We start from the raw sequence: 17,073 nt of genomic DNA on the forward strand, positions 1-17,073 counted from the left end.
CTCCCATTCCATAGCAACTGGTATCCCGACTCTTAGAACCACTTACTAGGCCACTCAGCCGTTGCCCATGGTTCACGAACTAGGACGTGACTACAGTAACCCACAAACATGAACCATATAAATAATAAATAAATAAATAATTTAAAAAAATAAATAAACATACCTGCACGAATGTCACTTTCTGCTTTTCGACTTGTCGCACTGAACTCTCTCTCTCTCATTGTTTGGTCACCTTTGAAGTGCACTTACCACAGACCTTTTTGCTACATATTGCACACCTTTCCTCTGTTCTGTTCCCTTTGCACACGGCGCCATAGCACTGCCTGCGATGGCTCCCCTGTCATTAATGCAGCCGATAGCGACGATGGTGTTGAGAGGACTTCTAATCATCCATTTTCGAGAAGATACGTAAGAATGCGGTAGATAGTTTTCAAGCTGAATCAGGAATACCCTCCTTGGTATTTTACTACCAGCTGTTGTATTATACAGTGAATAAGCATATAAACCAGCGAGATTTAGTATGTTGAAGAAGACATGCACTGGCCATCGCCGATTCATTTAAACTGACTTAGCAAATGTCATGGGATAGTCACCTAATAGCGTGTGAGGCCTCCTCTGGCCCTGCGAACTGCATCTAGACGCAGTGGAAGTGAGTCGACAAGTCCCTGGTAGTCCTCTGGACGCAGCTGACACCAAATCGTTTGCAGAGCAGCCGCCAATGCTGGTCTGTTCGTGGGTGCAGGATCCATGGCACGGAGCCTGTGTTCCAGGACATCCCAGATATGCTCGATAGGGTTAATATCGGGGCTCCTGGGTGGCCATGGCAGTCGTTGGACCTCCGCTGCATGTTCCTGGAACCATTCCCGGGCGACGTTATCATCTTGATACACCGCAGAACCGTCTGGGTGCTGGAAGGCCAAAAATGGATGGAGATGGTCTCCAAGCAGCTCAAAATACTGCGTACCATTCAAAGTCTCTTCCAGAACAACTAGGGGGCCCATTCCATACCACGAAAATGCACCCCAGACCATAAAAAAGGCACCAGCGCCCTGGACCACATCTTCGAGGCAGGCGGGATCCATCGCTTCATGAGGTCTGCGCCATACACGGTGCCTCCCACCGGCATGATGCAGTTGAAATTGTGATTCGTCCGACCATATCACGTTACGCCATTGTTCCAGTGTCTATCCCTGGTGACTGGCGACAAATGCGAGTCGTTGTGCCCCATGACGTTGGGTTAACAGTGGCACCCGTGTGCGGCGCCGGCTCCCATACCCCAAAGAACCCATGTTCCTACGGATTGTCCAGTGGAAGACGTGTCTAGCATGGCCTGTGTTGAATTGAGCCGTGATTTGTTGCACGGTTGCCCGTCTGTCACTACTGACAATCCGTCTCACATGTCGCCGGTCACGGTCATCGAGTGTGGCTGGACGGCCGGTCGTTCGTCTGTTGTGGACGGTGACACCCGCATTCATCCATTCACGAAACACCCTGGACATGGTTGATCGTGTGAAGCCGAATTCCCGCACCACTTCCGAAATCGCACTTCCCATCCATCGGGCAACGACCACCATACCCCGTTAGAACGGTGTCAGCTCACGACGACGTTCCATTTTACACCTGTCACATGCACAGCCACTGTTCACAAGGTCTTCTATACAACTGCCGCTGGCACAGGGGGCGTGTGGTGTGCAGACAACTCACCTGCATATCAGTGCTCCGCTATCCCATGACATTTGCTCAGTCAGTGTGCATTACCGCTTACTTACGGCCTATTTGATCTTCTATGTCGACACCGAATTTAGTAGAACTGTAGAAAGAGACAGTCTTAGGTTCCTTTCTACGGATGTTGTTCGTAGATGTTAACATCAGTATGTAGAATATAACACCCCTATCACCTGGTTCCGGATGATCTGATACTGTAATTGTAAACCAGTTTTTTACTATACATGCATGATTTCCTTAATTAGAATTAGTTTGTCTAATACAACATTAAATACTATAATTAAGCCTAGTAACTGTTTGCACCCAGTCACCAAGTTGTCTCGCTTTTGTCCTAGATGTTAACAGTACTCTGTAGTCTAGGACACCATGTAACTTACACTTCATTAGTTGAATTAGTGCTTACTTTACTTTCTTTTGTCACATATACTTTAATATCCAAAACACTTTTTCTGTCCGCCCCAGAGCGATCCACTCTTCGTTTAAACATTTTACAATTGTATAACATTCGTTCTCTCTTTCTATTTTTGATTTGGAATCACTACCCAGTTACTGACGCTAAGTGAGACTGTCTCCCTATATACTCTCAACAGATGTGCCGCTTCCATTATTTCTCCTCATAACAAACAACTATTCCCTTCATGTTTCTCTCTTTGACCCTAATTCTTATAGCTACCATACCATACCTCTTACTCCCCTATTCGTAAGCCTTTCTTTTTCTTTCCTTCTTTCTCTCTTTATTTCTTTCTTTATTTATTTATTTACTTATTGTCAAAATCATTTTTTAATTCTACAGAATTCCAGGAATGTTATATTTGGTTCTATATCCTGACATGATCATCTGCTTCTCAGTATCTTTCGCTAGATTAGTTACTTTCTTACACAGCTTCTTTTCTTCGTTTTGAATCTCTATAACTATTATTCTATCTAGCATTCTTTTCACCTTAATTACCCAGTAATCATCGTGTAAATGTTCCGCCTGATTTTGGAATGCTAAATTCAATATTTCCCTCCCGTTTCCCCTCATTAACCTTAACTAATATTTAGTTACACTAGTGAGACCTTTATTATTCCCAAGATATCTATCACCGAACAAGTGGCCGTGCGGTTAGGGTCGCGCAGCTGTGAGCTTGCATACGAGAGATAGTCGGTTCAAACCGCACTGTCGGCAGCCCTGAATATGATTTTCCGTGGTTTGCCTTTTTCACACCAGACTGTACATCAATTAAGGCCACGGCCTCTTCCTTCCCACTCCGAGCGCTTTGCTATCCCATCGTCGCTATAAGACCTAAGTTAGGGGGTCCATATTCCGTCCCCTTAGCATATTTGGACTTGTAGAAATTAAGGAATGTTATGAACAAAGCTAGAAATTGGTATATATTACTGAATATATTCTCCACTTACGGGCAAGTTACAATGAAACTGTTTTAACATAAGGTAGTCAATATTTGACATAAACATAAATACTACAAAAACTAACCACCAAAAAAGAGTTGGTAATTTCTTTCCCCACCAAATTTATGAAAAGTGCAAATAATGTTAATATATTTTTCCTTTCTAATTATACCAAACACTTTCCCTATAATGAATTACCTCCCCTGCGAAACATGTGACCTTGCCGCGGTGGGGAGGCTTGCGCGTCCCAGCCGCATGTGCAACCATAACGGATGGATATCTGTTGAGAGACCAGACTAACGAATGGTTCATCGAAAGGGGAGTAGTAGCCTTTTGTAAGTTGCAAGGACGGCAGTCTAGATGATTGACTGATATGGCCTTGTAATAATACTCAACATGGCTTAGCTGTGTTGATACTGCTACATGGCTGAAAGCAACGGGAAATTTCATCCGTAACTAACTCCCGAGGACATGCAGCTCTCTCTGTATGAATGCTGTACTGATGATGGCTTTCTCCCGGGTAAAATATTCCGGAGGTAAACTAGTCCCCTATTCGGATCTCCGGATGGAGACTACACGAGAGGGGTCGATCATCAGGAAAATGGATACTGACATTCTGCGAGTCGGAGCGTGCAATGTTAATACTTGTTGTGGTAGGTTAGAGCATCTAAAAAGGGACGTAGATAGACTAAAGTTAGATGTAGTTTGAATAAGTGAAGTACGTGGGCAGGAAGAACAGAAATGATGTTGCGGTTACTACAGATTTATCAATATAAAATCAAACAGGGGAAATGCAAGAGTTGGTTTGATAATAAATAAGAAAATAAGGCAGCGGGAAAGCTACTACGACCAGCATAGTGAAAGAAAGGTTATCGTCAAGATAGATACCAAGCCAATGCCCACCACAATAGTGCACGTCTGTATGCCTACTAGTTCAGCGGACTATGAGGAAATCGAAAGAACATATGAATAGATAGAAGATGTAATACAATATGTAAAAGGTGAGGAGAATCTAATTGTGATGAGAGAATGAAATCCAGTAGTAGGCTATGGAAGAGAAGGTAATACAGTAGGAGAATTCGGACTGGGACAAACGAACGAAAGAGGAAATCAGCTGGTTGAATCTGGTTGAATCCCATCGTCGCGCAGCTGTGAGCTTGTATGCGAGAGATAGTGGATTCAAACCGCACTGTCGGCAGCCTTGAATATGATTTTCCGTGGTTTGCCATTTTCACACCAGGCTGCACCTCAATTAAGGCCACGGCCTCTTCCTTCCCACTCCGAGCGCTTTCCTATCCCATCGTTGCTGTAAGATCTAATTTTCTAATTTTCTGTGAAAATCAGAGATACCTGTACTTGGTCCAAACATCACGAACGACGGCTGTATACGTGGACGAGACCTGGAGACACTGGAAGGTATCAAATAGACTTCATTATGATTAAGCAAAGATTCAGAAACCAGGTGCTGGATTGCAAAACTTTCCTAGGAGCAGACGTGAACTCTGACCACAACTTGTTGGTCATGAAATGCCATCTGAAGTTGAAGAAATTGAAGAAAGGAAGGAATGCAAGGAGATGGCACCTAGACAAGTTGAGAGAAAAGAGTGTCAGGGTTTGTTTTAAGGAACATGTTACACAAGGACTGAATGAAAGGGCTGATGTAAACAATAGATGAAGAATGGGCAGTCATGAAAAATGAGGTCAGTATGACTGCTGAAGAAATGTTAGAAAGAAGGAAAGATCAACTAAGAATCAGTGGATAACTGAGGAGGTACTACACCTGATTGATGAACGACGAAAATATAAGAATGCAAGAAATGAAGAGGGAAGAAAGGAATACAGGCGATTAAGTAATGAGTGGACAGATTGTGCAAGATAGCTGAGGAAGAATGGCTGCAGGGGAAGTGCAAGGATGTTGAAGGTTGTATGTATAATTATATCTTCACATAGAATTCTGACTTCGCTATTAGCTGTACATTCTGGTAGCCCCATCATTATTTTACAGAACTTATTATCTATAACCTCCAATTCTTTACTGCCTTCTTCAATGCTCCATATTTCTGCCCTGTACAATGCTCCGGACCGTACAACAGAATTTAGAACATGTTTCTGCAGTTTATAATCAGTATTTGGCATCTTCCTCTCGAAACATCTCGTGCAAGATAAAGCTGCCATTCCTTTCGTTTTGCTCACCTTACTTGTTCTTTCTACTTACCGTTAGATGGTAATATAATTCCTAAATTATTTTATCGACTACTTCTACTGCAGTTCTACATGTTTTATCCACCAAGTTTCTTTATTCAGTAGTTTATTTTCCTTTTATACATACCATTACTTTCCTTGCGTTTTCTTAATGTTAACTTTAAATTCCATTTTGTACAATATTCAGCAGTTTTTGAGATGCTTCATCGCATATCAACTGATGTTAAAGATAATAGAAGGATGTCATCTGTGAAACTCAAGCCAGTCATATATTCAATTTTAAGATATGTGCTTGTCATGATATCATTTCCTTCGTTTTCCTAAATATTTTAAATAAAATGTATTAACTACTGTATATAGCTAATAAACTGTACCTCTACTTAAGCCCAATATCTGAATAGACCTCTCCCACTGCTTTCTTTCAATTTAATCGGGGATTTAATCTCGAAATACAGTTTTTCTATGGCATTAACCACTTCCATTGATACCCCTATTCTAAATAACTTTGCAGCGACCGCCCCTCTGCTGACAGAATCAAAAACTTTCTGTAAATCTGTAGCTGTAGTGTATAATATATAAGTTGATGAATTTTATACCTTCAATGGCTATATGGTGATTTCTTCTTAGTTCTTCAATATTTAACTATTGTTGTTTTAATGGCAATTATATTGTATGGAGTTCTCATTCCTTTCCTAAATTCGGACTGTTACACCGAGAGTACAGAGTCATCCTCCGCCCATTTTATGAATCTTTTCGCTAATATTCCAGTATAAATCTTGCTGAGTGTATCCAGTAGAGTAATGCCTCTATAATTATTTGTATTAGAGCTCTCCCCCTTCAGTTTTGTATATAGGACATATTACTCCTTGTCAAAATCTTCGGATTTTTCTACCATCAAAAATTGTGTTAAATATTTTAGTTATTATTCCAAGCGTATGGCTGCTTTTATCTAACTCTTTCCAAAATTCGTAAATTTTTCCACCAATAGCACTTCTCTTTTGCCATTGCCTCTAATATTTCATCTGATTATGATAGCAGGTTCTTCACATGTCTAAGTGAACCAGTCTCATTTCCATTAGCAAATAATCCCTCGAAATACTCTATCCATTCATCATCGCTTCTGCTTGCTTGATTATTATTCTTATTTTTCTTAAAAATTTCGTTTATTCTGTTCCTCATTCTCTTGGTTTCATTTTCTTTACATCCGTTCAACAACTCTACCTCTTTGGTTTGCCAGTTCTTTCTATTATCACTTGGTAGGCTATATCTTTGTACTCCCCCCTCTTACTTCAGAATTCTATCCTTGACTCCTGTGATCCCTCAGTGCTGCAAGTTTTCACTGTCCGCATTGCACGCTTTTGTCGGTAGAGCTGCGGTAACTACTCTTGACTCTTGCCACGGCTGTTGTAAAAAGTATACTTATCATTATTGGAGATTCTGTCTCATTGTGACGTACCCACTTGGCCCACAGATGTATGACAAAATTATAACGTGGCGGGTCACTTTAATATTAAAATAAATAAATGATATGTCATTGTTCCTCCATAAACAGTATCCCAAGGGCGCCAGTCTTCAAGCTTATGGCTTGAAAACATAAGTAGATAATTAATAATAATAATACGTAATGATACTCAAAAACTCCCAGGGGTGAGGTGAACGGAACACAAATCATTAAGTACCTTAACTTGGAATTTAAGGATCATTAATAATCATTTCATAAAATACAAATTAAAACAGCTATTTATTAAGATGAAAAACGTGACGTAACGGCGTTTTAACGAAATCTGAACTTACGGAAGCAAAAGAAAAATTGAATGAAATTAATTTAAAAAATGAACTGTTGCGCGAAGACTTGCAGTAACTTATGCCTTTAGCTCACCAATTGTAGACTCTGTTGTCTTGAAGCTGATGATATGAGGATCTCTCGTGCCGGCTGCTTCCTCTGTTGTTGGATTCCAGTCCTACTTCCTGTCTTTAACACATCCTACTGTACTCCTTACATAAAGTCGTAATGAGTCCTAATTTTAAATGCTAAACCACCATGGGTTATGTTCATGGAGAGAATACACTCGTATTCTTCCGTATTACGGAACAGTAGCGTAGCTAAATTCATAATAAAAGCTCTCCTCCCCTAACTAGTCAAAACCGGTCTCCCGTTGACTACCTCTCGTCATTGAGATAACAAGTCCCAATGAGAGTAAATTTTGAGTAGAATATACTCAGATGCGAAGTGAACTAAATTAAAATCTTCTCCAACGTGCAGACGTAGAATCGTAGTAAGAGTCTCTTCCAAGAGTGAGAATCAGAATGTCCAATAAGAATGTGAATGTGAATCTCAAAGTGAATAAGAATGCTAATGTGAATCTGAAACTGAATCTGATTCTGAATAAGAATGTTAATAAGAATGTCCTCTCCAGCTCTTGTCGGTGGTATATATCGGTTCAAAAGTCTCCTTCCATCAGCCATATCACATGGTCCAGTAAGATTCGAGGTCTCATCCCTTCTCCGATATATTGCAGTGAATCCATCACGTTGCTTCATTACGTTCATTCACATAGGCTGAACTTTCCCGCTAAAATAAAGCGTCCCGAAGCGGAGTTTGAAAAGTGGGTGTTAATAATGTATCAACTGTCTCTTCGTGAGGTAGAGAGGGTAAGGTCTCTCGTAACCTAGATGACGTACTTTTCCTGGAATTGGGCTGAAATTAGCCTGCTGACTCTGGTCACCTCACAACGCCTATTGGAAAATTTACTGCAAGTTATAAATATGCATGATGTTGAAATACTTTACCCAATAATTTGTTCGTTCAGAATACGTTATAGCCGCGATACAAAGAAATGAAATGATGATTGAAATGGATGATAAAAACCCTATATATGTATATATTAATTTAAATATCAGTGATTAAGGATACACATCTTATCAATTAATTACATAGTTCAATAATTAAAAACATGCAGTGATGTCCCAAACATCACATCATTGGTGATCAGTTCTTCGTCACCTTCAGGGTGATAACAAGGAGTGTCTAACTACTGGCTATCTATACTACCTACAAAATAAATTACAAGACTCAGACTGATTTTTAAATATAATAAATCTTTATTAATCAAAGTAAACATAATTACCATTATTAACTGATTACTAAAATGAAATGTAAACATAAATCATTGAGTTGTAAACGTGTCAAATATGTGTCCAATGCAAACTAACAATCTTTTACAGACATTGTTAAATAATTAAAGATTTTGTGAAATTAATTAATTCGTTAAATTTATGATGAACTTTAATATCCAATTAATTAATTAATTATCACCTTATTAATTCATTTTATACCTGACAAAGATGTAATTAATATTATATACATTAATGATCTCAAACGCCTTACACTGGCTTAATAAATACCAGTCAAATAATGTGACTGACCCTGAATGTCACCAATTGTTGTTTAATAATAATTTATAATTTTACACCATGGGTTACTAGCTTTTCAACACCTTAGAACATTCCAATGAGATTTCAGGAGTAATTTCTCCTTAAACTTTCTTTATTATTTAAACATGGCAAATTTTCATTGTAAATAATGAATATAAAGTATAAAAATAAAAATGAAATCAAATAAAATCACTGTGTAGCATTCCATCATTTGACAATCGATTTCCGAAACTCTTATTACTGAAACTTGGAAATTACTGAACTTTATTTTTAACATCAATATTTCTCTTTACATAACAATGTGAGATCTATATAATCCTATTTGAATATTCTCAAAAATTTACTTTTACAAACATTAATTATTCATTAATCATGGATTCGACATATAATTAGTAACAACATTTAATTTATTCACCAAGTTTTTAGTTCAGTAACTCCTATAATTCTGTTGTGCAATGTTGTGTGAGTATAAATAGTAAATCAGGTACGTTGTTTACCTATTGTTACGCGAACTATCATTTCCCTGTCTAACATAAACGGGTATGGTGATTATGTCACAAAATTAAAAGAAAAATTAATAAAATAACTATATTACACTACAGTCACAGAGGAATACCACCTAATTATACTCATAAACAGTGAGAGAAATAACAATCATGGCTGAAAAACAAATGACATCCTAAATCCTACCTATGTTCACATTATTTACGCGAGTTTTTATTCACACACACACACATTATCAAGTTTATAAATAAAATATAACTGGCCTCAGATTGTACCGTTACGCATAAAAACCCAGGTTATCCGACTCAGAGTCCAATAATTACAAATCTCTGAGTGCAGACATTTTTGTTCCATGACCATATCAGTCTGATAATATCAAATTTAATGTAAATCGTAAATAAAATTATTGCAACGCGATCTTCGCACGTCAATTGGGGTTTCAGATTACATCAATAAATATTAATTGTAATCAATTTTTATGTTTTGCGTATAATTACGTTACTCAACGATGGTGTGTCACATTGCTTATATATTCTTCATTTGTGATAATCTCAAATTATATTATGCACCTCAACTACACTAGGAGACTTGTCCTCCCGCTCAATTTCATTTGTACCTCGGCACACACTGCCGGCATTGATTTTCTTAGCTCTAAAGGCTAGAATATTCTTAAATTACATTACATCAGCTCTTGGCTGGAATACTTTCTCTTCAGCTCTGCGGCTGGCATATTTTATTCTCATCTCATTATCGTTGAGAATTTTTATCTACAGTGCATATCAACTTATCACTTTTATCACATTCTCTACTACTAAAGACTTATAACACAACACCGTTTTCCTGTACCCAGTTTCCACGCTACTTCAATATATAATTTTACGCTTCCGAATTGGATGCTTCAAATTGTTATCTTGCAATATTTTTAATAACTCCACTGCTCTACTCATTAATAAATTATTAGACGATGCTCAATATCAAATATCGCCTGTTGAAAATTTATTTTATCCTCACCTGTCCATGTTTCTATTATTCAGATGAAGCATAATCTGATTGACGAAATAATATCGGAAACTGAACATATAACTATGTCATGGCAAAATTTATCACTAATTAAAATCTTAATTTACTTCATTAAAACTGCAAAATGTGATTTTATAACGTGCAATCTAGCAAAATTCCTTATTACGGCCTCTAATTTAGATTAAATGCAAAGCCTTAACATCAATCCAAATTAGTTAAACTGATAATAATAATAATAATAATAATAATAATAATAATAATAATAATAATAATAATAATAATAATAATAATAATAAAATATAGTACTGATACCATTGTGCGTGAACTAAACATACTATCTAAAGATATCCTCTGTGCTATACGTTAAAATAATCTACAATAACTACACATCTAATTGACAACTCGCGCAACTAGCCTAAATAAATAGTAAACTACGTATTAGATTTATCATCATAATTGGTCTACTCACATTTTTATAATGAAATTTCGCCCGCGCCCAGGGCGTCCGTCGTTGTTGAATTAGAACATATTGGCGTTGGTTTCACACATTAGCACAATATTGACGTATCCATTCATGGCGTTGATAACAATTTTCACACTTCGCAATCTCTTACTGCCTTATTATTAACACACACTTTATTATCTGATTTAACACTTTAAACTTAAATTATCTGTACACATTTTTACTCCTGTCACAGATCGTATGTTTTCCACACGAGTTGAAATATCCTGCGCGGTGAATATTTGTAAGCTGGACTAATGTCGTCTTGAGAATTTGTTTGCCCAGCTACCTGCTTCCGTTAATCCTGTACAAATGTTAGTCACCCCTCTCGTAATGGTCTCCTTTTAGTACAACTGTTTGTTTACTATTCGTTCACTAATTATGTGGTCCCAATAACTGAAAATGAAAGTTATTTCCTCACCATCTAGCTTGCTGTCCGATAGCCATTGACAAAGTTCCCTGTGTTACGAACTGCCTGCTGTTGTTAAAGTGGTGTACAATGAAATAATGTTAATGTCAACTCTTATCATATCAAAATGAATAAATGTTTCTCGACGTGCGCTTAATAATTTCCTCATGCCTATTACAATGTCATTATACAAACACATGAACTTATTCAATGCTTTACATGCAGCACCAATATTTTAAAGTGACCCCTGACTGTGATATTGTACATGAGCGTTATCACTTCACGTCTTATTCTCACGATTTCCAAAGAACGAGTGTTCTTCCTGATTTGGCATCTGTTTGCAGCTCCTGGTATCTGCGCGGAATAATACTCCTTTGACTTATTCGGAGATTATATGACTATGAGAGCGTCTTTTTAATTTAATTATACATCACCTTCTGTCACTTCATTTATACCTCATATAACACATAAATTGGCAGCGATTCCGATGTTATATTGTGATTGCAAAATTAATCACAGATTTTTACATAATTGTGATGACTTCGGTAGGAATATTTTACCTGGCGGACTGTAGGGAGGAGTTAAGAAATGGCGGGTATACTCACTCTCCCTTATCTTATTACGCATCCTCACTTTATTTATTATCGCCCACACATCTAATAAATTTTCTTCACTCACTATTGACACTATATAAATCGGAGCATAATTTCCACAAAAACGTCAGTAACTACGGTTCAATACTTTAGAATGACTGAATAATATAGAGCGCTACTTTTGAAATACTCAGAATAGTGGCCGGTGATTGGCTGAGACGTTTTGAGATAGGACAGTTTGGGTGATTCCATTTCATTTTCAAGGGGATTCCGGTAGGTCTCTCGATCTTCTCTCTGCGTTCCTCCGTGGGTCTCTCTCTTACAAACAGTGGAAAAATACTCAACGTTGACCTCAATTCTTTCCTAGGTTTGGCGTGGTGTTGAGGTATTGTCCTCGAGATAATTGTTTTATTGCCCACAACAGAACGTGCCTTACAAAGACTTGTGTAGCTTAAAGATGCTACTTGGTGGTCTTTGAACATACAAAGCTGTGAGAACGACAGAATTCTGCTGTGTGGAAATAATTCACATACAATATCCACTAAAAATACATTATAATGAAATGAGGCTTAATTCAATGGGTGCAGTATCACTTCCAATTTTTTTATTTATTAATTTTTTTTTACATTCACCTTTATAACAAAAATGTTGCTTACTTTCCCTTCTCTTTCTCACAACCATTTTGTTGTCCGACTCGTTGGCTGAATTGTCAGCATACTGGCCTTCAGTTCAGAGGGTCCCGGGTTCGATTCCCAGCCGGGTCGGTGATTTTAACCTTAATTGGTTAATTCCAATGGCTCGGGGGCTGGGTGTGTGTGGCGTATTCAACATTAGAAATCATCCTAGGTAGGGCTCTCATCTTCACAGATATGCAGGTCACCTAATAGCTCGTCTACGAGGAAAAGACCTGCACCAGGCCTATCCGGAGGCCTACGCCATTATTAACCATTTTGTTGCCAGCTATTACCGGTAATATTGCTCTTTCCACCATTTTTATTGCTTCGTCGGTGTTATTGTCCGCCTACGTAGCGTAACGGTTAGTGTTATCAGCTACCGTCCTCGGGGGCCCGGGTTCGATTCCCGGTACTGCCAGAAATTTAACAAAATTGGCAGGAGGGCTGGTATGTAGTTGAAATGGTACATGCAACTCACCTCCATTGGCGGTGAGTCTGAAAAGAGCTGCACCACCGCGGGATGAGGACACGAGTTTACTTTTATCGGTGTTATTATGCTTTATCATATTTTCATTACTTACATAAAATTTAAAACGTTTCCCCTGTAAAATAAATCCTAAATTTATCTCTGTGTTCATCGGTCCTTCTAAATATTTCCACCTGTTTCTGCCCGTTAATAACCGGTTTACTTTGATTTTCATTCACTGCAAAGTAATAACAGGAAAATGATGAGATGCTGTTCCATCCCCCGGCCACCACCCATTTAGTAGGTCTAGTTCCTCTACTACACATATTTCTAATGGTTTCTTTCCATATTTGTTACATTCTTTGTCTTGAATTCTCCTTTCCTCTATTCATATATCTCGTCAATTTCTCTATCGTACACCGGATTTTTCTTACCCAACCTTGCATTAAAGAATCGCAGTGTCATTATCCCCGCTTCTTCACTCTTTAATTTGATCTGATTTATTTCTGCAATGACGTCATGAAACATTTTTTCTTTGCAAAGTGTAATCCCTCCGGATGGTTGTAGCAGAATGCTATTTTTAATTAATTAATTCCGTTTCCTTTCCTCTTACCTATCTTCGCTCAGGCTAATTCATCGAGAACTGATTACACTCGTTCTACCTGTTTCCACAGTGCTTCCTTTAGAAACACAAATATTCCTCACGCATAACGGCCTTTACGTACTCCGTTGTGTTTTATTTTTACTCCAGGTGTTATAACCCGGTATCTGTGGTTTATTTCCTACAGGAAGCCCTGATTCAATAATTCCCTAAATCTCATTTTCAGACATTAATTTTATTCTTATAATTGTGCTTCAAGTTGCACCAACACAGGTAGGTCTTATGGCAACGATGGGATACAAAAGGATTAGGACAGGGGAGAGAGCGATCGTGGCCATAATTAGGGTACAGCCCCATCATTTGTCTGCAGTTTTACGTTAAGTATGCTTAGTCATAGACGATTTAAATAGGAACAGTGTGCGTTGCTTTTTCTGACAAAATAATACTTCATTGTTAAATAACATTATCTGTGACAGATCTACTTTGAAGTGAAGGTAGTTATATGGATTAAAACCTTTTGTTTTATTTTTTGCCCATATTCTGATCACCCGATCATAAATACAGTTTTTTTGGATACAGTTGTCTTAGAAAAGTCGTATGAATTTATTTTCTGAAGAGAAAACATCTTTATTGTGTAATATATAGTGAAAATACATAGTGGAAGGCTTCCTTCTTTTGCCACTTGTTACTTCCGTATATATCCAGTAGTTAATAACTTGATAAAACGTGTCCTTAGAATGACTGCTACGGCATTTCAGTGAAAATGCTAGTATGTTGCTCAGTAATGTATTCTTTGAATTGAAATGATGTACCCGACTTATTTCCTTCTGTTCAGTTTCTTTTTTCATATGAATATCCGTCTTTCTGTCCTTCTTCATTATGTAGTAGGTGAGTAATGTTTCACATTCATATTCCGCTTTATTTTTATTAATTATCTGAGCAAGGAAGCTTGTAGTTTTACGTCAGTCTTCAAATCCTATCCACAATCACATGACCTCCAGTTTTCCGTGTAATTCGAACCACAAAGATGAGAATATTCGTTTCAAATATACCACAGGTAGGCTTGGCCGGTATTCGAATGGCATCCGCCCTGGTGGAAGGCAGTGTCGTGTCACTTAGCTATCACGCCCCTGATTGATATATTAGTTAAATGTTTAAACACACTGCGTTCCTCTTTGCATATATGCATATATGGAACTCTCGAACCGATAATAAGACAACACGAGAATCCCCAGTCGAGAAAACAAATAATGACATACAATAAACAAACATTACTTTACCTTCTCGCTCATTGTTTCATTGATGACGACTGAATCTCAGACTATTTAAATTTAACTCTTCTTTTCAAGGACTGTGTTGTCTGATCCTAATCATGTGCATCGTCAGTCATTAAATTTACTCCTCTACAGGGCATTTTAATGAATTTTCTCACGTCTTCGCAATAATCATGTGAACATTTTACTGGTCTGTAGACAGCAAAGACGGAAACAATAAAAACGGTTACTGAGAGTTATCTATTGGAGATAGACGTATGCTTCCCGTAATTTTTTCTATAGATCTAGTTAAGATTTGAAAATCAAATTCTTATCGATTTTTATCTATGTGGGGATGACAGAAACTTAAAAGGTCAAGGTTTTCCTCACTTGCATTGTTTTCTCATTTAATGCGTGGGTCTTTTTCGGCTTACCTTTACAGAATATATCTGAGTATTTAAATTCAGTGTGCACCTAAACGTACACCAAATTTCATTGAAATATATCCAGCCGTTTCCGATTTATGTAGGAACAATCTTGCAAACAACCGTCAAACCCATTACAGTTTTATTAATGTATAGATTGCCAATTGAATTTACTTAGACTACTTTCTTATTTACTCACGGGTCAAAATGTTAAAAATTGTCTGTCTTATTTGTTCTCTAAATTCTAGTCCCTTTCGTTAAGTTTTATTATACTTTTTACTACAATAATACACAATATTTTCTTGTTTTTGTTTTGTTTCTTTTAGATAATGCAGATTACGTTTCTTCTGACCACCGGTTGAGAAAATCGGAGTTGGAGTACTTGAACCCTTCAGAATGTCAAAATCTCCTCAGGGTTTGGATTTCAGAAGTCGACTCGAAGCAGTTCTGCACTAGAAGCCGAGGACGGAGTATATGTGCTGGTGACAGTGGCGGCCCGATCATGCGAGCTCTATCTCAGTACGGATCCACTGTCATGTACCAGATCGGAATTGTATCCCATACTTACGGTCAATGTTATAAGAGCGCCATAACACTGCATACCAACATCCAACCATATTTACGTTGGATTCTCGACACTATCGGAAATTCTACCTGAGATGCATCCATCTACGCAGCGAAGCAAGAGTCTGAAGTCATCCCGACTCTAACGATGTAAATAAGTCATAAGACCTCCGTCATCCGTATGAGCCACCTATCTTCGGAGAGATAGGTGGTTTGTGAGCTACCGATACCGGTGCTCTTGACTGCGCTCCTCTGTCGGTCATTATTTGTAATAGAGTTACTTTAGTGGATTGAAAAATTAGTATGTGCTTAGTTAATGATGTAGTAATAGTTTTAGATTTGAATTTATAATTATTAATTAATTTTGCGCATTTTTTACTAAAGGATCGAACGGGTATCGTCTCAGACATTGACTGACACAAATTTTCTTAGTGATATGGCATGTGTTGATACTTACGCGGTTATCCGTTCAGCATCAACTAGCGTAATATTGCTTGTATGTAGCAATTAGCTCATGCCATATATTTTGCGCTAATTTATTCTTAATTCAATTTTTAGCAGATGTTGGAATTAATAATTTTGAAAAACAGCATTCATAAGACCTCCGTGTTGAAACGTCCGCGATATATATACAAAACTCCGATTCAGTCAATGTTATAATATGTTGATGATAATAATAATAATAATAATAATAATAATAATAATAATAATAATAATAATAATAATAATAATAAAAATAATAATAATAATAATAATAATATTGTTTATTATGTTGTCAATTACTACTGCTCTTAGGATATGCAGAGTGTAAAAAGTGGTATTTCATATTTACCAACAGCTAAATGTCCACTGATAGCACCAGAATTTGATTTCGTAAACTTGTGCACATAATGTGAGCATCTAACGAACAGCGGTATTCAGGCACAAAATGGTGTGCCAGATTTTAAACCCGAGGTATGGAAATTGTGATCTGTTAAAGCTGTCCAAGAAGGAACTCTTGAAACCGTATAAAACAAGAAAACTGTATTAAAGAAAACTACTAACATTGGAAACTGTGAGTTATGGCTGACAGAGTTCAGCGATTAAGGACGTTTTTGTGCAAAAATGAAATATCATTCTGTGGATGTATATTGTTCATGATTTTGTGCTTTTATTGTAATTGTATTAGGTGTGCCTACAATTATCTGACTTCCCGACAAACGAGCACCCTAGAAATCATTTAAATTTATTTAAATTTATTGAATTTTCCTTTAATTTAATACTTCGTACTTTTCATGTTTAGACACATTATTTTTGGAATAAATTTGA

At 37.4% G+C, this 17,073-nt stretch overlaps 1 protein-coding gene across 1 annotated transcript in view; it reads left to right on the plus strand.

Annotated features, from left to right (window-relative positions):
* LOC136863562 (CLIP domain-containing serine protease B4) overlaps positions 1–16,165 on the plus strand; it is a 113,072-nt gene extending 96,907 nt beyond the window's left edge. Inside the window, exon 7 of the mRNA XM_067139943.2 lies at positions 15,528–16,165. Coding sequence (XP_066996044.2) covers positions 15,528–15,859 — 332 coding nt within the window. The 3' untranslated portion in view covers positions 15,860–16,165. The remainder of the gene's footprint in view (positions 1–15,527) is intronic.
* The last annotated feature ends 908 nt before the right edge of the window (positions 16,166–17,073 follow it).

The sequence above is a fragment of the Anabrus simplex genome, chromosome 2 (assembly GCF_040414725.1).
Source record: "Anabrus simplex isolate iqAnaSimp1 chromosome 2, ASM4041472v1, whole genome shotgun sequence".
Taxonomy (NCBI): Eukaryota; Metazoa; Arthropoda; class Insecta; order Orthoptera; family Tettigoniidae; genus Anabrus; species Anabrus simplex.